The 22,375-nt window shown below is 38.8% G+C and overlaps 2 protein-coding genes across 3 annotated transcripts; both read right to left on the minus strand.

Annotated features, from left to right (window-relative positions):
• Nucleotides 1-743: 743 nt before the first annotated feature.
• sord (sorbitol dehydrogenase) lies at nucleotides 744-18,442 on the minus strand. Of its 2 annotated transcripts, XM_032509460.1 has the most exons (10): nucleotides 18,430-18,442; nucleotides 4,593-4,673; nucleotides 4,456-4,489; nucleotides 3,696-3,860; nucleotides 3,232-3,391; nucleotides 2,992-3,110; nucleotides 2,444-2,509; nucleotides 2,140-2,318; nucleotides 1,177-1,298; nucleotides 744-990 (listed from the first exon to the last, which is right to left on the minus strand). In XM_032509460.1, the coding sequence occupies exons 2-10, from the start codon at nucleotides 4,644-4,646 to the stop codon at nucleotides 825-827; spliced, it is 1,065 nt and encodes a 354-aa protein (XP_032365351.1). In that variant the 5' UTR covers nucleotides 4,647-4,673; nucleotides 18,430-18,442; the 3' UTR covers nucleotides 744-824. The 2 variants fall into 2 exon arrangements, with proteins under 2 accessions (XP_032365351.1, XP_032365335.1); XM_032509444.1 differs by lacking the exon at nucleotides 18,430-18,442 and having other exon boundaries at nucleotides 4,593-4,852.
• On the minus strand, nucleotides 6,256-9,168 carry terb2 (telomere repeat binding bouquet formation protein 2). Its single transcript, XM_032510018.1, has 7 exons — nucleotides 8,982-9,168; nucleotides 7,925-8,006; nucleotides 7,326-7,465; nucleotides 7,086-7,147; nucleotides 6,945-7,006; nucleotides 6,768-6,847; nucleotides 6,256-6,561 (listed from the first exon to the last, which is right to left on the minus strand). The coding sequence occupies exons 1-7, from the start codon at nucleotides 9,043-9,045 to the stop codon at nucleotides 6,449-6,451; spliced, it is 603 nt and encodes a 200-aa protein (XP_032365909.1). The 5' UTR covers nucleotides 9,046-9,168; the 3' UTR covers nucleotides 6,256-6,448.
• Nucleotides 18,443-22,375: the final 3,933 nt, after the last annotated feature.

Consider the following 22,375-nt stretch of genomic DNA (forward strand, 5'->3'; position numbering starts at 1 on the left):
CCACGTGACAAAAGTCAGAATTCTGACTTTTTTTCCCTCAGAATTCTGACTTATGGCTGATGGCTCCACTGTAATAAAGCTCCCTGGATCAGCCAAGCAGTATGCTAAACTGAAACAGCAAGCGCAATGCTGAACTCCCCCCCCCCCCCCCCCCCCCCCCCCATACAAGAGTGGGCCCAAATCAAGACCTTAAAAACATTTTAAACTTAAGTCATGTTAGGACTCTAAACTAGGAAGGTAGAGGCAAGGCTTGCCAGCAGCCGCAGCGTTAGGCAGTATTGGTGAAGCAGGGATCAAACAGCGAGGAGGGAGACGTTTAAATAGACCGCCTTGCTGTGAGAATGACTATTTTAATTAATTTAATTAATTTAATTGGTGGGCGTATGACTTCTGTGTCCAGCATGAACTATGGCAATGCTTAATGTAGTATATAATTAGGACAAAGACACTGCTATAGACATTTCCACTTGACTCTCTAGTTCCCCCTGATGCCTGCAGTTGGGTAGTGCAGGTTCTGTGAAGATGAAATATAAAAAGCCACCTAACATTTTATTTAGATTTTAATTATTAAAGAATTGTCTTTTTAACTACAGTAGCTGTATGTAAAATGATTCACAACCATTAAACAAAATATTGGTTATTCTACAAAGTTGAGCGCCATTTGATGCTAGTTACATCTGTGACATGCAGTCAGTTCACAGTGCTGCTATTATTGAGTCCCTTTGAACTGGCTGTTATCTTTCTCAGGGTCAATGTCCAGTTTGTGTTTATGCCTGCTTGTCATGCTGAGTCGGGTCAGGTTTCTTCCAGTGCAGCGGGTCAGATTAGGGATTCTGGTCATTCTGGTCACACTTTAACATGACCTTTATCCCGAGACCCTGACGTGTGGTCTCAAAGGCCTGGACTGCCTGCTCCAGGGGGAAACGGTGGGTCACGAGGGGCTTCACGTTCACTTTACCTGCTGCCAACATGGATATGGCCATCGGCCAGCTGCAACACAGCGAGACCAACATTTTACTCAAGAGTTCATTATCTGTGATACCTAATATGTACTTTACGAGTTCAGCTTTGGCCACAAACAAATGATTGAATTACTACTCTCAAGTGGAATTGACTCCATCTTTGCTTTAAACATCTGCTTTTACAAAAAAGGGCAATTAATGGATATTTACTTACGTGTTGCAGTAGCGGAAAATTCCTCTGATGTCCACTTCTCTTACGGCAGCATTGACCAGGGGAACAGTGACCATGTCAGGACCGAGACCCACCAGCGCCACAACACCTCCTGAACGTGTCGCCTGACAAGAAAAAAAAAAATTACAACTTTACAAGTCTGCAGATACTGAAAATCTGGCATTCATGCCTCAACTGAGTATATGGTATTATAAAAGACAAGCAGTGTAGGAGAACGTAATGAGACTCAGAAGCAAAAGCAGCAATACCACACTGTAAAAATACATTACATCTATTACATCATTAATTGCAGTAGTAAAATAAGTAAAAGTCCTGCATTCAAAATGTTGTCAAATGTACTTGAAGTATCAACATTTAAAGTAAAATGGAATTTTTTTGTTTTTTTTTGGGAAAGTTGCATTATTCTATTTCAATTTCAATTTCAATTTTATTTATAGTATCAATTCATAACAAGAGTTATCTCAAGACACTTTACAGATAGACCACACTCCAGAATTTACAAGGACCCAACAGTTCTAGTAGTTCCCTCCAGAGCAAGCAACAGTGCGACAGTGGCGAGGAAAAACTTCCTTTTAGGCAGAAACCTCGGACAGACCCAGGCTCTTGGTAGGCGGTGTCTATAACAATACTATTACAGATGAAATAACATGTAGGTAGCATTTTACTGTTGTAGTCGGCTGAGGTGGCGCTAATCAAAACTATTTTATATTCTGTTGGGTAGTTTAATCTATAACAATGAGATATATAAAGTAACAAGTACTGTAGCTTAAGCTGTTGTAGTGGAGTTGAAGTATAATGTTGCACTCAAGTGAAGTACATATAGTGCCTCAAAATTGTAAATGAAGCACAGTACCTAAATAAATGTACTATTGTCTAGACTGTGTGCAGAGCTACTTCATAATTCTGAATACAACTTTAAAGAGTCTTTACTGGATAGTCACATACATAGATGGCAGTTTGAATGCTGCTCTCCACACCAGAGCACTCAATAGTAATGTGAGGCTGAGCGCCGAGCTTGTCCTCTACACTCTTGGCCAGCTGCTGGGGTCCGTCTCCTCTCTTTACCGTCAGCTGGAAGTCTGCACCCAACTCTTTGGCTATTGTCAGACGCTCAGGGAACAGATCTGAACACAGCAGAGATGGATTAGAGAGAAAAAGAAAATACTGGACAGACAATGCTACCAGAATATGCATATTGTGTTGTTTCAGTTGAGATAAATGGTTAGTGTGTGTGTTTTTTTGTTTTTACCGGTGATGACGACCTGCGAAGCCCCCATCGCCTTGGCCACAAGCAAACAGACCAAGCCAATAGGTCCTGTGGGAGGAGAAGAAATAAACAAGATGCCTTCTGTAGAGACTGTGTTAAATATACATTTGGAGCTTGAGATTTCAATGTTTAGATAAAAGGAAAAAAGAATCAGTCCCATGTACTGCATAACTTTACCCTAATAAGAAACAATGAACTATTTCACCTGGGAATGCTTAACACAGATGTTTTCAATGTGCATCACCTTGCAAAACAAAAAGGGATTTGTTAAATATTAATTCTCTTACTAGGTGCGTAAAGGTTCAGTAGTTTTTTTACTCACTCCAGTTTTGTTGTGTCAGTATGATTGTCAATTTTATGACTACACCCTGTGATGTGTTTTAAACTAGACTCCTTACTTGCACGGACATGTTAGACCAACACAGTACAGCCACCTCCTTTTATATTAGTTTGCAGCATCTTGATAATGAAAATTTCCTTCAAAAAGTCGTAACATTTTTCTAGCGTGTTAAATACTTTTTCGTTTTTACCTGCGCCACAGATGAGCACAGTACTGCCAAGGGTTACACCGGCTCTGCGACAGGCGTGGATCCCCACAGACAGAGGTTCGATTAGAGCTCCCTCCTCGAATGTCACATTATCAGGCAACCTGGATAGAAAAAAAGACACAGAACGGGAAAAAAAGAAGAAAAAAAAAGTATATATGCAAAGGCAGGCAGTTTTTAAGTGACCTCTGGTGCAAAGCCATGAAATCCAGGAAAAAGAGTTACTTGTAACAGAAGTTGGCACTGTGCTTGTAGTATTGGCACAGATTTCCATCGTCGGGGGGCGTGGCACAGAAGAAGATGGTAGGAGACAAGTTATATCGTCCATTTTTGAGGAACTCGTCCATCTCGCGGGGCGCGCCGGGTTCAATGGCCACTCTGTCACCTAAAAAATACACAGTGAAATTTACAGCGAGGACTAAGTGAGACCTTCCATGAAAATTAAACAGTATACTACAATGAATGCACATATTGAAATGCCTTTATGGAACTGCACAGTTTCTAAAATACCAAAAGTTGAGATAACTAATATAACTTTTTAAATGTCTGTTAACTGTTTTGGAATGATAATTTGAAAATATATTGTTGTTTCAAAGCGTGTCAACTTCCTTTTTAACAAAATGGCATATTTCATGAGACAGGTCTTCGGTACTTCCCAGCTCTGGTACACAAACACCACAACCACTTACCTACTTTGAGGTGCTTGACTGCTGATCCGACCTTCACCACCCGCCCTGACGCCTCGTGCCCCAACACCATAGGTTTAGTGACCACGAAGTCCCCAATTCGGCCGTGCTGCCAGTAGTGAACATCTGATCCACAGATTCCCACAGAGTGCATCTGGAGCAAAACCTCTGGGTGCAAAACACGACACACACAGGGACAGTGACGGTCCAGTACAGACTAATAAGCATTTTGTCACCTTGTCACAAAAGGACACTAACAGACCAGCCTAATTCCAGACCTCTGGATAAGATTTTTTTGATTGGTTTAGCAATTCAAATATGAATGGATAAAGTGAAACTAAATGGCCACTCAGACTTATCTTTAGGCAAACTACTGACCAAATGAAAAGGAAATCTGTTACAAGTATCAATTTTTTGACCCCAGTGCATTCTAAGTTGACTTGCAAGACAAAAAAAAAAACTAAACACATTTCAAAACTATGGCTAGTTTATCTGCAGTTTAAAAATATATACATATAGGAAAATAAATTGAGCTGAAACTGAGCAGCCATGGCAGCTGTAATGCATTTTACTTTGAAATTGAGATTTAATGAATAACAATAATGTATACTTTATGTCACTTATTACAACCTCCCATAAGGTGCAAAACGTTTTCACATATATTTCTGAAATGCTTGTTGAAGTACCAGTAGCCTATACTGTAATTTGCATGCCAACAGTATTATCGCACACATGAGCTCCACCAGCTGAATATATCACACACCATTGGGTCCTGGCTCCGGGACCGGACGCTTTTCCTTTGAAAAATTGACAAAATGCAAAGAAAAGGAAAAGTTGCAGTCAGTTTAATTCACACAAACTGTAATTAATACAAATGGCACACGTTGGTCGGTCTCCTACCAGCCGGAGGTCTCCCTTGGCGTGCAGCACCACGGACAGATTTTCCTCCGCCATGACAGATACAACACGGAGCAGACACAAGTACCGAGTCCAACGAGAGATTTCTCTTCTTGTTGGGCAAGTGTCAAAGTTCAGAAACCAGCAGGCATCTTCCTGATGGCGAGGCTGGTACCAAAACAAAGCATGGGATTGGCCAAAGACCCGCGGAAGAGTCCACTTTGTAGGGGTGACCGCTTCCACGCAAAGAAACGTAACTTCTCTCATAGCATTACTATAACTCCTACTTCCGCTCGATATTACTTTGATATATGTTTGCATTACGTTGATATTGATTATAATTTTACAGTTGAGCCTGTATGTCGTGATGTATTTATCTTACAAACCCTTTAACAAGCGTTGAACGATCATCCAATTGAAAACTTACCATGTTTTCGTATGACAATTACAGCATTATGGTTAGCTATGTGGTTAAAAGTGACAGCATCTAGCTACGTTGCAGAGAAAGCTTTGGCTTTCGATTTCTTATTAAAGTTTCCAAATTAAATAATAACATATTATATATAACTAAAAAAAAACAAAGAAAGTAAGACCGTTTTTCATAAACAAATAGAATCATCAGCTTTATTTGCCAGGTATGAGGAATTTTAAATACGAGGAATTTTGCTTTGGATCTTTTTAATGACATTTTTTTGTCTACTGAGGTTTTTATTTTGTGGTCATTACATAATTAAACTTAAAAATTCATTGCCTTAAACATGCTTGTGAAAGTCACCTTCTCTCAGTCATCTTCCATGTCAGAGGCATGTTTAAAAGTGGAGAAGTGGAAATATGAGGTGGTTGGATGTAATGTGATAAAGTAATGTGATAAAGCCTTTTTGTGTTTTGCCAAATTAATTTTTGCATGTCTTATTAGATCATGTGTATATACAAAACTTAATTTTTTCCCCTTTTGGCTATTTTTGTGCACTCTGCGCTTTTGCCTAAACTTTAAGCTGTTGTCCATTATCCCATCCTTATTTTCTTTTTTTTTTTTAAATAATTGATTATTAACTTATCAGAATCAAGCATCGAATCGTTCTAGAGAATCACAATGCATCTAAGAATAGATTTTTTTTTCTCCGCCCCTAGTTTGTACAATACACAATACACATTGTTTAAGTATTCCATAGTTCATAGTTTATCTGTGATCTCTACAGTTCTCAATAAGAGATAAATAACAGCTCTGACCTGGATACACCTCAATTGTAGAGCACTAAATGAAAAGACTATTGTGGCTACCAACTGGTGATTCAAAACTATAAAGGCCTATGAAGTCTGTTAAACAACATTGCAGTGTCTGCTGCATTTTTTTAAATATATTTAGTAAAGTATTATGTAGTAAAGTATGACTACAGACTAAGTTAAAGCATGGTAGTTGAACACAAGCTTAATTCCTGAGGCAACTCTATTGGGAGCAAGTCTATCATCTGTTGCCAAACTAAATTCCACAGATGTAAGAAGTTATGTAATTGTAAATGTGGACCCATTTGTACCATTTGTCTTTTTCATAGACGTTTTTTTTTTATTGGGCAACATGAAAAAAATAGAGACTATGTTAGAGGGGTAAAACAATTAGTAGATACAATGAAATAATGTCAAATACAATTACAAAAGGAGATCGGCATTAGCCATGTAACACTGATTTACTTTCTGACAGCGTATACGTCTACACTGCATACACAAGTGCAGCTAGGCAATGCAAACATTCAGTAATATGAAACATAACTATTTTGAAAGTTGATTATCTACAGCTTGCAACTGTGACACAACTTCTACTTGTTCTTCTTTAACATGCCTTTCTCTTAGTGCATGTTTGCTTATGTGTGCGGCAGGCAGCAGTGGGCTTTACAGTTGGAGCATTGAAAACATCCGGGACGGAAATCACACAGATCAACTGAATATTTCTGAAGGTTCTTCATGCTGACGTACTCTGTATTAATTAAGTCAACAGAAAAAAAATGGTAAACACTCAACAACATAGAGGTTACGTCTTCCAACAGATGTTTCAGATTGTCTCATAATCCAAATATCGATTGCACATGACCTTTATTACCAAGCAATTATCTATTAGTATCTCATTAGAAACAGCAAAGACATTTCCTCAAAGAACATCCAGTAAATGACAATACATTTTACCTGTGAGCATGTTACTAACTGGATAGTGAGCACACAGACGGGCTTCACTTCCTGATGAGTCTGTGTCAGATGGTTCAGAGCTACCAAAAAGAGAAATAGGGACTTCATTAATTCTCTAGACAGTTTACAAATTATTGAGATCCAATATAAAATATTTACAGTGGGAACTTAACATACTCGCTTTTGCTGACTTCACTGTACTCATTTTCTGTCTGGCAACTAAAGCTCTTATGGAAACCCTGTAAAACAGAAGGCAGTCCTACTAAAGTGGCTGACATGATTTGCCTTTGTGTAAATTATTTTAGCTGGTGTACTTACCTGAGTCACTGACAGCCCATCTTCACACTCCCAAATCAACCTCCCAACCACTTGTCTCACCTCTTAAATGATAATAAGAGGAACATTGTTTGAGTTTTAATTCATAAAATTGGTTTTCTTTTAAATGAATCAATCGTTAGAGTGGATCCCAACACCAATGACCCTTTATCACAAGTTGAGCAACCAAAGAGAGATTTAGTATGGTTTACAATAAGTCAATAAACATATACTAGTCCTCACCGTCCTGTACTGAGGCCGGAGGCAGCACATAATGACCAATGCACACAGACTTTACACTCTGGCGCTTCTCACATGCGGACAGAAACAAGCTGTGAAAAACCACCACCTTGTTCCAAAGATAATCTTTGCTCTCAAATATCCTGAAAAACAGAAAAAAGGTATAGCTTGTAGAGGATTAGAGTAAAATGAGTTAAAAATTAGGGCTGGGCGATATGGAGAAAATCAAATATCGCAATATTTTTTAGTAAATACTTTGATATCGATACTGTAACGATATTGTAGTGTCGACTGTTGGTGCTCTTATAAAATATTTACACAATATTTTAGATAAATAATCATCCAATGTGGCTATAATGTCTAAGTGGGTAAAGGCAAATGATTAACAGTTACAACAGTCTGGTAAATTTAGAAAATGAAATAACTTTACTGTAATACAGCCTTTAGAACCAGGAAAAGACACCACTTTTGTCATTTTACAATACCCCAAATCTAAGACGATATCTAGTCTCATATCTTCATATTGATATATTGCCCAGCTCTATTACAAATGTTCTGCTAGATGATAAATGTGCAACTTTCCAGTTCTTCATCACGCTCACCTCAGAGTATCAGGGCAAGTAGCATCCTCACTGAAAAGGTAATCTGCCGTTCTCCAACCAGCAATGGTTCCACCCTCCAATACTACAAGAAACATATACTATGAACAAAAAGCAAGAACAAACTACCACAAAGTGTGTGTTTTAGAATGCCAATGTAGGTCCAATGTGAAGTACTTCAATCAATCAATCAATTTTTATTTGTCACTTGAAATCAGATACCCAGCAGAGAAGTGGCACTCGGTGTTCAATTGGTCTTACTTGTCCAAGTGGTCGGGGATCTTAGCCATAGGTCGTGGCTGATAGCCATCTTCACCTTTTTCTCTGTTTACATTTTAAAAACTTGACTGGCCAGACTAGCAGAGTCAGCATGACACTGCTGAGATGACTCCCTATCCTCATGTGCGGCTCGTATTCATGAGATGGACACAGATATTGTCTTGATAGCTTTAAATGACCTTATCCACCTTTTTCTCTGTGTACTTTAATGTTTACATTTGAAACCTTGACGTCCATAGCTAGCCCAGGTTAGGAGAGTCAGCAGGAGACTGACAAGCGGATGAGGGACTCTCAACCACATGCCATCACCGTCCAACGTCAACCATAAAACGCACTAATAAAAGCCACTAGTTCCCAAACTTTTTTTCACTTTCAAGGACCCCTAAACTAACACAAATCAGACCACAGACCCCCATTTGATAAGATTTCATACTAGGGTCCCCATCTAATGGGGTTTTTGCTTTTAATGTTAGATGTTTTATTACAGAACGTGTATAAACTCATGACAAAATACAGAGTAAATGTGTTACATTTGGGTGGAATTATAGTGAAAATAAATTATTTCCTTTTAGGCTGTGTACCCCCTGGAACTCCCTGACTAATCCCTGGGAACCCTGGACTCAACTTTGAAAACCACTGAATTTATTAAACGTCCTAGACCGCTAGTTAAATTAATAAATACATTTAACGTTAGCATTATTCAGCAGGTGATTTATAACTAGCATAGCTAGCTCAATTAACCCTATAAAGCCAAACATTAACTTGCTAATAGGTTACTTACTCCAAAGGTTGTGACATGCCTGTGGCACACTGCTTGAAAACCAGGCTGACTTATTCCTAAACATAACTAACTAACAGTCCTCTCTTTTGATAAGCTTTTAGCTATTAACTTCCCAGCTAGTCTGTTTATCTTCTAATATATAGCTAATATAATCTCTTAAACTGCTGCGCCTGCGCTGTCGTTTGGCGCGCAAACGACTCTGCTGCGTTTAAATGCTGTTGAAAACTGTTGGATTTGCTGAAATTCGGAGAATCGGACGATTTACCAATATCTAGCGTTAGGTATGCTTAGCTACCAAACAACCAGGTCTCGGTCTGACCATAGAGGGTCTGACTTGCTAGCTTTTATATTTCAGTAGCATGGGAGGTGGATTCTATGACTGTTCGTACTTATGTTTTAATGTTTCGTTTTTTATATGTTTTAAAAAAAACAGCAAGCCTAAGTAGGGTATTTAAAATCACAACCACCAAAATTAAAAACCTGTTATTGTTTGGCTATTTCCCCAAACACATGGTCTGGGTAAGTTAGCTAACAGCCTCTTGAGCATAGTGAAGTGTTGATAATCCTTATTTATCTTTGGAAATTGCTTAATGTCAAACAAATTGTGAGTATACTGCGTAACTGTCTTATTTACATTATTAACACACATTCCGGTATAAGTGAGAAGTATTCAGTGTTTCTTCAATATGTTTCTTCAACGTGACCTTGTCAGACATGGCCACTATGGATGTAGGTTAACGTTAGAGGGGCGAAGAGCAGAGGATTGTGAATGTGAGCAGCACACAGACGTTTCTGAATGAACTGTCAGCACTATGTACAGCTGTAAGGTATGTTTTCTTATGAAAGGTACACACATACAATGTACTCCTTTACATATAGCTAATCATAATCAAACATAAAATCTATAACTGACATACACATAAATTAATGATAACTTTAGAGGTTTGTCAGTCTTTTTTGTGATTTACTGTAGCCTATTTTCTTTTATCGTTGAATGTTTCTAAAGCCATAGGAAGTCACAGATTGGAAGGCTATGCTTCTCAGTAAATATAACCTATTATTCCACCTTCTGACTGATTATAGTATTGTGTGCCTGTCCTGTTTTTACATTGATTATGCTACAAAAGGCATTCCTCAGGGATCCATTTTCAGAAATTGATTTTCACATTTCAGAGATATAGATTTAATCTCTCCTTGCAGTACTACATTTGACCACCAGATGGTAATATTTTGTAACATATAAGCCTACAATTGATCACCATGGTTCATGATATGGCTTACAACAGTCAAGTCTACCAATAAATAAAGTCCTGTACTGATAAAGCCGTTACAAGCTTTTTCATTTAATTAGTACAGCTGCCAATGCATTGCTTTGAGTCCAAGCAGGTAGTGTGTTTCCAAAATGTGACTACCTTTGGAAAGCAAAGTTGATGATTGTGAAATTGGGCTGATGACTGAATAATGGTGTAGCTTTCAGTTGATGGAAATGCACAAGAGTGGTGATGTGTCCCAGCTTTTAAATGATTCAGCATTGGATTGATTTTAAATATTAGTAAGAAATGTGTTCCAATGTGTTGTTGTTCTATTTAAAGTTCAGCAACCTGAATTGTTTTGTTTGGTAAATTCAGTCTCTTACAGATAAAAAGCTGATAACATTTCATTTCAGCAGTTATGTCAAATCTCACTAGTTCACAGTAGCATCCAGTTCTGTGAACTGGCTGTTAGACTCACTCACATATTGGCAGCCGTTTTTGGCAGTATGTAGACATCAGCATCTCTTCTTTTTATTATTCTGTATGTTCTATAACATCCTTGGTGGAGTTGACTGCAGGTCATGCTCTCATTGCTACAACAGACACACACACACACACACACACACAAACACACACACACACACACACGCACACGCACACACACACACACACACACACACACACACACACACACACACACTCAGAGAGAACCCGTTGACTCATGTACTGTATACGAAGCCCAATAATGTCATGTAACCTTGTGTTTTATAACAGCAGCAGCCCATTAAGGAAGAGATTGCTGCACAGCAGGATTGCTGGTATAACTGATAGGCTATGCCTGTTTGAACTCTGAGAAACCAGAGAGCCTATCACCTTGTCACTAAAGGGAATGTAAATCTCAGGCTATTACAGGTCTTAGGAGTTGCTTGAAAAACCACTGAGCAGCACATCTACTGCCTGTTGTTGTGACAGGGGGAGACATGCATGGAAAATGGCAGAAATTGGATGTAGGTTACCACATGCATGTTTGTAATATTTTGGTCAGCTTTCCTGCACATATACTGGCATTGAATAGAGACTGAGTTCCGCGTACAGTGAAGCCACACCCTGTTTCGTATACCCAACCCCCCACCATGCCCCGCTCAGAACAAAGCACTGGAGAGAGGGGCTGGTTGGTGGTACATGCACTAAGATTTAACATGAGCAGAAGGACAGAAGACAAAATTAATCATCTATCTGTTGTTGATTGACCTTAGCCTTCCACAAGACATTCATCATAATTGAAATTGTGGTTACCCATATATTTTCCTTAAAGAAACAGTATAGTATTACCAGAATATGGATTTTATTGTGCATTTCTCTTCAGTGACTTTCTTGCAAACCATTACGAAATGATTAGAATGATGATAAATGAAATACTGTGTGAACATTAAGCTGTTTGATTAATTGATTAGTGGACTACTGACATAGAATAAAGCCACAAAATTACTGATAATTGGTTAATCGTTTAAGTCATTTATTAAGAAAAATGCCAAATATTCTCTGGATCGAGCTTCTCAATTGTGAGGATGTTATGCTTTTCTCTGTTTTACATCACTGTGATTTGCATATCATTGTGTTGTGCAATATAAAGACCTCGCATTGGACTCTTTATGATTGCCATTTTTAGTCATCAGATAAATCTATGATGTAAACAAATGTTTGTTGCAGCCCTAATTAAGTGGAGCGCGGAAACAACTAGTTGATTGATTGATTACTAGATTGACTTTTATTTTTCGACCAATGATAATTTGCTCTGGTCCTTGTCTTGTGAGATAATAAGTGAAATTGTGGTTGGATAAGTTATTTGATTATTTGAAGGCTTTTGAAACTGATGGGCTTTTTTTATCACTAAATTAATTATCAGATTTTGATAAAGAAAAAAATTGATGTCCTGGAATAATTCACATAGTCTAAATTATGTAAAAATGACAGGATCTGCTTCCCCTTTGTTTTCTGTTGTGCTGATTTAGTCTTTCCAGCTTCCCTTTTGCTGGACAGAGTAAATGGCCTGCGGTGGCAGAGCTGGCTGCCCTGGGCTCATCCTCCTCTCTGTCCCTTATGATATTGGTCCATTGTGTGGTAGCCCAGATTGTTGTGCTATTCTTGCCGTATTATTGTTGTTGATGGCAGTGTGCTTAGGGCTTGTTAATTCATCTGATGATTTTTTTTTTAGATGGACTAATTGATTGTTTTATCCATAAATGTCAGACAGCAATACCTATCATCACATTTTCCTTGGGCCCAAAAGTGACATCTTTGTATCAGTAGTTTTGGCCAGACAACAACCCATAACCCAAATGTATTCAATTTAATATAATAGAAGACTTAGAGAATCTGCAAACATTCACATTTGAGAGGCTTAAACCAGTACATTTTTTGGCATTTATGTTTAAACAAATTTGTTACTGATTAATGTTCCTTTAATTGACTAATCGATTTATTGTATTAGCTTTGGTAAGTTGCTGTAGTAGTACAATTTGATTACCATAATGTTACATAGATTTGTCCCTGTTTTGTCTCTAATGAGATTCAACTATAATCCTGATACAGAGATGTGGTTTGGGTCTTCCTGCAGGCTCTGTTTGGCCTGGTTTCGGTTTGTCTTGATCTCCTGTGGTATTTGCTGCACTCATACTGTGGCTATGTTTGGAGTGATGTAGCAAGTTGAGCTGTGCTACATATGTTTTAATTGGACAGTTTTGATAGAAACGAAGGCTACATTCACAGGGAAATTCTAGGGGATGCATCTCCATGTATGTAATCTTTAATGAACGTTCACGTTCACCAGAAAGCATAAATAATGAGCAGCATGATTAAACATTACACAGAAACAACAGCCCAAAAGAAGAAAACATTTTTAATGACTTCCCAAGTGTCGTGAGGGATGATCCAGTACAGGGCAGTTTGTGTTATTATAGAACCCACGCAACTTCTAGGAATGGCCCGCCCATTAATAGCATTTACACACTACCATTGGCCAGGTGTCCATGCTTACGCTAGGCAACATAACCCAATTAGTTCAGGTCCTATCCCTTGACCAATCAGCTATCCTAACCTTAACCACTCAAGGTCATTGCTTAGCCCCAACCAATCAGGCTGCTTTGTAGGGTGGGACTTGCCTAGAAGTTACATGGGATCCATAATAACGTGGGTGGTCTGGATCAAGGAGAAATGTTTTAAACAAATCTTCTGCAATCCCAGACAAGCTCAATAACAACTAGTGTCTTTATAAATTGCTGCTGGCTTTGAATTTTATATATTTTATATATTTACTAGACATCAGGCTAGATAGCCTTAGACTTAGACATAGACTTAGACTTTGAATTCTCTTTATTAACCCTTTTGGGATGACTCCCGCCAGGAAATTGAAAAAGCCTGTCAGCATTTGCATACTTTGTTAGTGAGATGGAAGAGTAAACCTTAGTGGAGTTATATCATTGAAGAGCTATAGTTGAGTTGATTTGCTATCCACACCAGTCTGTCAACTTGCATTCACTTTACTTCTGTGTTAAATGAGGGGTCTATTATCTCTCTCTCTCTCTCTCTCTCTCTCTCTCTCTCTCTCTCTATCAAGTCTCTTTCTCTCCAGCTGAACCAACAACATCAAAGGAGTGTGTTTCAAATCGCAGGTGTTGAAGGATTAAACCCACCGCAGGATGGGCTTCTATTCTCAGCCTCATCTTTGATGTAGTGTCTCTTTCACTCACTTGTGTCTCTAACTGGTAACATGGATTGGTAGACTAGAGTATCCATTGCTAAACTGAAAATACAGAATGTCTTCATTCTCACACAGCTACATTAGGTAAAAGGCTGCACTCAGAAACTGGAAATACTGTATATCAGTTTCCATTATATACATTCAAAAATGCTGCTTACTAACTAATTTCAGTTAAAAAGTTACATAATAACAGTCACTGTGGTATTTATATATTTAAATATTACACAATGATCAAACTATGTCAACATAACGTTTTGGCAAAACTACACATCCATCCAATCCTTGTCTCCCTAACCTACCTAATCACATAAAGCGCTAACAACCTAATTGAATGTGAAAATGTCTAAAGAAGTTTTTAAAAAATCACAGGGAAATATTTTTTCAAAGCTCTGTGAACTCACACTTGTATCTCAGTTAAAGTGAAGCGGAGGAGACAAGGAAAGTTTTACAGAGTGACCGCTTTAATGCTAGCTGTAGGCTTCATGCTGACCTTTAACCCTGGTTGGGTCACCGGGATGCGTTGTTGTACTGAGGAGGGACAGGAGGGTACATTGCTCCCCAGACCGTTAAGAAGCCATGCAGGGAAACAGCTGAGCAGCGCCTGCCAGTAGGGTGAGAGAAAACGTCGTAGGTCCCACAAGCTTACCTTTGGGGGAACAGACTCACTCTTAGACAAGCATATACTGTAGACTCATGCATGCATCACATTCACGTGCACACGCATGCACGTGTTTATACATTCGCAAGGCTGCACAGCGGTATCGGTTAGGCAACACACAGAGTGAAAGATGAACAGAGAGATTTGAACAGAGGACACCTGCGAGACAGAAACTGCCAACAGAATCAAAGTTTTGACTGACTGTAGCCAAGTTTGTGTCTCACCAAGGACTGTCCTGCTGCTGTGTCAGACCATGTGTGAAGAGGGCAACTCTTTGTTACTTGGGTCCACAATGACATCTTGTCATCTTTTGGAGTTTGGAGGATGGCATCACTGAGAAATGGCCGCTCCCTGGGGTGAACATCCCACTGAGCACTAGCCATTTAGATTAATGACCTGACCTGACCTTCTCTTTCTTTTCTTTTTACCTTACGTCCCATCATCTTCTCTAACTCTTTTCTAACTTTGCCCATTGAGTTTATGAGCCTACATTTCATCCAGTCCTTTTTACGGTTTTCCCTGGTGGACAGCAGTGGAAGAAGCATTTATATCCTTAACTTAAAGGTGTCCTGTGGTGTATTCTTGTCAACAAACAAAAGTTATACTTACATTCAGTGTTGCTGTGTGTATTCTTGAGATCTAAAAAACCATCATAAATGCATCCTTTGTTATAAAACATCCTTCTTTATAAAACACTATTAGCGAGCTTAATACATCCATATCCATCCATCCATATTGTATTTTGTCCATAGAAAACACCGCCGATCTGTCCCAAAACATCCTAGACACAGTTAGAGAGTAAATGCCGTCAGCATATATTTTTTTAAATCTTTACAATCCTTCCCTGCTTATAGCAAGATGCACATTTTCTTCAAAACTTATGAGAAAATTGAAAATACTCATATAGCCATTATCAGCGTGTAGCTTGCTAGCTCAAAGTTTGTTGTTGTTTCCCGAAGAGAGAACGTAGTTAGACAATGGCAACACACAGAGAGCGGAAGGCAAGGGACATCCGGCAGTGCTGGATGTCCTGGCGATTATCCTGGAAATGATCTGTCGTTGATCCAGACTATACTGTGGAATAAATGCCTGGATATCTCAGCCTCTGCTGCTTCGATTTTGACACTTCTTCTTCTCAATCTGTCTCTTGTTAGTTTCCTACTATGATGAAGTACACTTTATAACAATACTACTATTATTTAAAAAACGTAAAATGTAAAGTAATGAGGAATAAATCCAAATGAATATAGCAGAGTAAAAGGTATATTTAACTCTAAACTTTAGTGGAGTATCAGTTTAAAGTACTGTGGACTTTTACATCATCCGTAATTGTATTTGTTTTGATATTAGCCTGAGACCTGTAGCTATTATACTATTAATAATTAATATCTAAATGTTTGAAAAGTATTCTTATGTCAACAAAGTTTACATACAACATAACTAAAACACAAACTGACTGGAGTGTCAGGTGTTTCCATTAATCATGAAGCAATGTAAACAGAGAACAGTTTAACGAATATAATAGGATGTCTGGCTTATTTCTTATTCTGTAAGGCGCGGTGATCTGGAGACATGTTTCTTCTTGTTTTACCAGCACAGGATGCCCCTGTCTAAACTCAGGTCCCGTCTTATTTTTAAAACACTTACACACACAACTTGTGTTTTGGCAGTATCTCTCAAATGTACCTTTCTGTTTTCTGTAACCTACTGTCACAGGAAAAAAGGGACAGATCTAAACGTTATCTCTTTAGTAATAAACCTGTGCCATGTCATTTAACTAAGTTGTCCTCCTTGGACTGTTAGTGTGAAACTGCTACAAACATTTAGTAGAGATAACAAGATGATTTACAATAATGACAGCAATAGACAACTGTTAGGGTATCAAAATTTGGACTGCCCTAAGCTTACATTAAAAAACGTTAATTTGAATTGTTAAACAATATGCTGGTTTGTATAAGGTTGTTTATTTTATGAATCTTTCTCTTGCTTGCCAAGGCCAAATAGCAGGAAGGCTGAGGCTATCATTATTGTGGCAAATTCTAAACTGTTGAGACTAATCTGCCAGTTTGTGTTACTGTTGTAGATCTCTGCTAAGAGGCAACGAGAGCAGGGGACAAGCTGACTGGAGTTTTACACTGAAGTGCGCCATTTGGTTAAAGTATTTCTGACTGTTGCTGTGCGGGCCTCCGTAGGGCAGGAACAAACAGCGTGAGTCACTCCATAGTCAGAATCCCTGACTGAAAAGGCCCGCTAATTTACCTGCGGTTATTTATTTTTTTAAAGATTATATTTTGGGGCTTTTCCCTTTATTGTAGTGACAGTGGATAGACATGAATGACACACAGCAAAGGGCGACAGGTCAAATTCAAACCCGGGCTGCCGCAGAACTCAGCCTATATGGGGCAAACGCTCTTATTGGGTGAGCTAGAGGACGCCTTACCAGGGGTCATTTATGATTTGGGCAGTAACCTATCATTTAAAAACTTTATGCTGATAACCTCATTGAAGATAAAGAAGCTGATATCCTCCAGTAAGGACAACACAGCAAGGAAGGGCAACTATTTACCTTATGTATTAATCCCTGGATTCGTTTTTTGATTAAAGGAATTGTTGGACATTTTGGAAAATATGCGTGTTCACTTTCTTGGTGAGAGTTGGTTGAGAAGATGGATACCACTCTGTATGGTGAATATGAAGCTAAGAGCCAGCCGGAGTGGAAACAGCTGTTTTGTTATCACCTTGAGGTTGCCATGCAACATGTAGGATTGGCCCACAGCACATAAGGGGTTAAGTGTCTTGCTCAGGGACACATTGATATATTGCACTGGGAATCAAACCCAGATGTCCCACACCAAAGATGTGTCCTATCCACTAGACTATCACCACCTCAGTTACAAGCCAAAGCCTTAAGAGATTGTTGTAGCAACCTACGTAATAATAACTTAGTTTAATATAGCCATTTCAATGAAACCCAAGGGCGGTTGACACAATTACTACACAAACTAAAAGGAATAAAACGTCTGCGCTAAATGAAATGGGGATGTAATTTAATGTTGGCTACTGACGTACAACCACTGTGCGCAATCTAAAGTTATTGTATGAATGAAATAGACATATTACTAACCTGAGGGCCAATTCGGAGATGTTTTTGAATAATTTACAATCCCGTAATTGTCTCCATCTGTTGGAAGCCAGACTGAGTGTAACTCAGGTTTCACATGTCATCTTTCAATTTCCCTTTTAGCTTTTTGTTGTTCTTCAATTAATTTCCTTCTATTCTGTGATGGCCCTGCCCCAGTATCAGCCATAACTACAGCCGATAACTTCTAAAATAAAATATAAATACAATTAGGCCTATATAAATTTCCAGCTACCAATTACCTGCATACTCACTAACACTTACAGGCTTTTCCAGTGTTAATCTGTGACCTGTAGGAATGTGTGCTCTTAGCGCCGCAATCATTTTGTGACATTGTGGGAAAAATTAGACCCAGGCATTAATAAAAACTATATAAAAATAGTGTTCTTTTTCACTTTAAACAAACTACTTACACTGTAACATGTTAATTAGTGAGATTTGATTACTTTTGAACAGAGAGCTATGCTAGCAGTTTCCCCCTGTTGGCTGTAGCTATACATTTACCTAATAATTTATCTAACTATTGGCAAGAAGCTAATGAACATATTTCCCAAAATTTCAAACTATTCCGTTAATCAATTAATTGTTTAGTCTAGATAGAATATGGTGAAATATACTAATCACAATTACCTAGTCACCAAGGTGAAGATGTTCCAAGGTGTTGTTGCTAGTTGTGGTAAAGTGGATCAGTGGTGTTTTTAAGAATTTTCTAATCTATGCTACAGTACGTGTTTTATGGATTTAGAGAGAATGTACAAAGCTGTTTTCCATATACTCAAGTCCTTCCATATCACACAGAATGATGACTATTTTTGCTTTCCTAGAAGCTAGTCAAACACATTTGAGATAGGCAGGGGAGTCTTGACAAGGGGGCTCAATAGACGTGTAGAGATGGGTGACATTACGGTGGCATCGCTGCTATTTGTGGATGATGTTGTTCTGGCTTTACTTTAATCTCCAACATGTAGTGGGGTTGTTTGCAGCTGAGTGTGATGCTGTCACGAGGAGAAATGGCACCTCCAAGTCTCAGCCTTGGAAATGTGTCTAGTCTTATCCAGCTGTATCTTGAAAGGAGACTTCTAGGTATCTAAGGAGCTTACACATGAGTGAGAAAAAGAGTTGAGACAGCCCGGTCCTGTGTGCAGAGGTTGTCAGGAAGTCCATCAGTGAGATGGCTGACAACTGTACTGGCAGACGTCTCTCTTCCTTCCTCCACTGAAATACTGCAGTTTTCTTTTGGTTTTTGGCTCATGCCACGTTCATGTCTTATCAGAGTTATCGTAATTTCCAGATTCTGGCTTTTTTAATAGTGTTCACATCAATATCCAAGTCATAATTACTGGGACCAGGAAACTCAGACTTTTTTGAATGCTCTGATATGTCCACAACAAAACTTAAAACTTTGGTGCCTTACTAACCCAAGGCAAAACTGTCATCTCCCTTTCTGTCTCTTCTAGTCTTTTTGACTTTCTGCAAAATATGTTAATATTTTACTACGAAAGATGCATCACTCTGAATTGTGCTACCACTTTGCACACAGATGAGGGACTTAAAGTTGTTAAACTACAGTATATTTGTATATATATAATGTTTAATTATGATTATTACATGTCTGACTTAATTGGCACATTGATTATTTATAACTAACAAAAGTATCACTTTGCAGTTTGTCAACTACTGTCAGTCATCTGAAACCAAAAAAGAATAGTATTGCCCTCCCTAAAAATAAAAGACAACCTAAACTTTCTCTTGCACGCATACAACCTACATATGTTTTCACAGATCTCCATTCACGCCAGCATAAGGGCAAGCATTTTTTTTTATTCACACCCACGCTGGAGATTGTGAGTGCTCTCTTGTGTTGCAGTTGTTGGTTCAGGTTACCTCTGCCTCTGGCAGGAAGTAAGCCTGCTGTGGCCTTAACCTTGGCCCTGCAAATCTGCTCAGTGCAGCAGAATATCTCTCTCTCTCTCTCTCTTCCTTTCTCTCTCTCTCTCTCTCTCTCTCGCTCTCTCTCTCTCTCTTTCTTACACTCATATGCCACCATCCAACTAACCCACCCCTAAATGCAATTTAAAAATGTTTTTCATTGCAGTGGATTTTTTACCATTATGCAGTTAAACAGTATGATGTTTTAACCCGCTGCCTAAGTTTTCTGCATATATAGTAGGCTTAGTATTTGATTTAAGCTACTGTTAAAGGCAGGGTTGTTAAGGTTGAGATGCTAGCTAGATTTGAAAGTAGCATCTCCTCTGGGCTTCTTCTAACCCCTCCCCTTGGCTACCCTCAAACAGACGTGCACGAGCACCACTTCAAAGCAAGGCGCGTCTGCGTCTGCTTTAGAGCAGAGCAGAGGAAGGACTGGGATTAAAATCATCAAAACTTCTTCATTTTACATATAACTACACACTTTACATACTGTAGTTTCTCTTTTTATGTATTCTTAGGAGGAATTAACTGTTCAAAGTGCCCTTTATTTATATATATAATTTTTTTTTAAATTAAAAAAATATATAAATTACTTTCCATTTAACTATCAAGACATTATAGCTCATCTCCATATGCTGCACAAAATAATTACGACCAATGTGGTGTAAAATGTATTTATTACAATAAATATCATGTATCATGTAATCAAAACTTTGTCCAGGGCTCCAGTGTTGGATGTGGCAGTATCATCAGCTGTGGCAAACTACTCCGGCAGGGATTATCGTTGAGAAAGAATATAGAAAGACACCCACAATGATCAACAGTACTGTTACCATTACTCTGGCTCAAATATTTAGTACCAATATAATTGAAATAACGCATTGTGTTTGTGTTGCCCATCAAAGAACAGTTCACTTCTGCATCAAGTTATAGACCTAACATTACTCACCAGTTGGGGCGAGACTGTGAAAACAATAGTTGACACAGCAGGGAGAGATGGTCTCATCAATCCGTGTTTCCACGATGTTGACGTCAAATTATCCTTGCCATAATTACAAAATAATAAAAAGAAAAACGCAGGGCCTAGGGAGAGGGGGAGTTTCACATCAGCACATTTGTGAAAAGCCAATATGGAAATGACACATGTTCAGACCCCGGCATCCATAAAACGTTACACAAATTAGCGTTTTGTTAGATAACATTATGTAAACATACATTAGCTAGTATAGCTTACTAGTAGCCACAGGTGTGACTTTGACAAAACCCGTATGAGATAAATCGGCCTGAACACGTCCGACAACACTGTAGGTGTGCAGGGGGCGTGGCCACATCAAATTGTATTTAATGCATTTTGCCACTTTATTCTTAAATATAAATCATATAAAGGCAAAATTGCTAGGGGTTATTTTGGTAAGAAAATTTACATTTAGAAAAGTCAGAGAACAAGAGTCATCTGTATCTTTGGTGCTGGAAAACATGTTAAGCTTGATATCCAAGCAAGATGTATTTTCACTGTATACCAAATCTATTACCCCCAATTTCCACCAACTGCGCAATGGCTGAGGATCCGCTCCGGAACGGCGGCGGAGTCCAAATGGTTTTCATTAAAGTCAATGTGTGTATTTTCACTGACTGCGGAACGGCTGCATTCCGACTCCGTCCCAGCTCCAACAGCCCGCAGCCCTCCAGAGCAGATACGCAGAGCTTCTGTTTTTGTTGTATGCCGGAGAGCTCCGCAGCAATTCAACACATGGCAGATAGTGTGGGACAGGCAATTGAGCACAGAAACAAGATTTAAACATCCGGTTAATTTTCAAAATAAAATACACCATGCTCACGGTGGATCATATTTCCCTGCACTACACCTTAAAATTGTCATAATGGGCGGAGACAGGCCTGAAGTAAACCGGTCAGAGGTTTTGTTGTTCTGTTTATAGGTACAACATCTCGCAATCATACGTGCATTTATTACGTGATCTCGTGGGTCCTCGTGACTTTAGCTGTCAGTCATGGCCGCAGCCGCACCGCAACAAATCTGGACCTGGTGGGTATTGAAGGATGGCGCAGCACGGAGCCAACACGCAGTGGAGCCGATCCTACGCCGTTTTGCAGTTAGTGGAAATTAGGTGTTCGGGCTGCACAATTGGCAGAAAAAGTCACATTGCAATTTACAATACTGCAATTCGGATCTAATGGTATCTTGAGTCTACTTGCTTAAATTATCAGGGAAAATGCATAAAATACTAACATTTTAAAATGTAAAGTTAAACGAGCCTAAGAAGAAATACACAATAAAAAAATGTGCATCACCTTACACTTCTGTTACTCACGGGACCAAACACAACACACGTACTGTCTAAACAGACTGACTGGTCACATCTTTTCTGGACGTTGTTATGTTTGTAGCGCTTATTACAACTATGGGGTAGCGTAATTCAAACTGTACATTGAACGTAGATTCAATGCAGAACCATAAATCAGGCATTAGTGAGAGTGGGAATGGCAGTGTGCAACGTCAGTGTGTGAGTGGCAAGCAAACAAGGAGAGTGAGCGGTGTTGGAGGGGCTGAGGGAGGGAAAAGCTAGAGTAAAAAGAGATAGCAAAGACAATGTAGTGATCTAACACTGAACAATAAAAACACCATGTGTCTTTAGC

Source organism: Etheostoma spectabile, chromosome 1, assembly GCF_008692095.1.
Source record: "Etheostoma spectabile isolate EspeVRDwgs_2016 chromosome 1, UIUC_Espe_1.0, whole genome shotgun sequence".
NCBI classification, from domain to species: domain Eukaryota; kingdom Metazoa; phylum Chordata; class Actinopteri; order Perciformes; family Percidae; genus Etheostoma; species Etheostoma spectabile.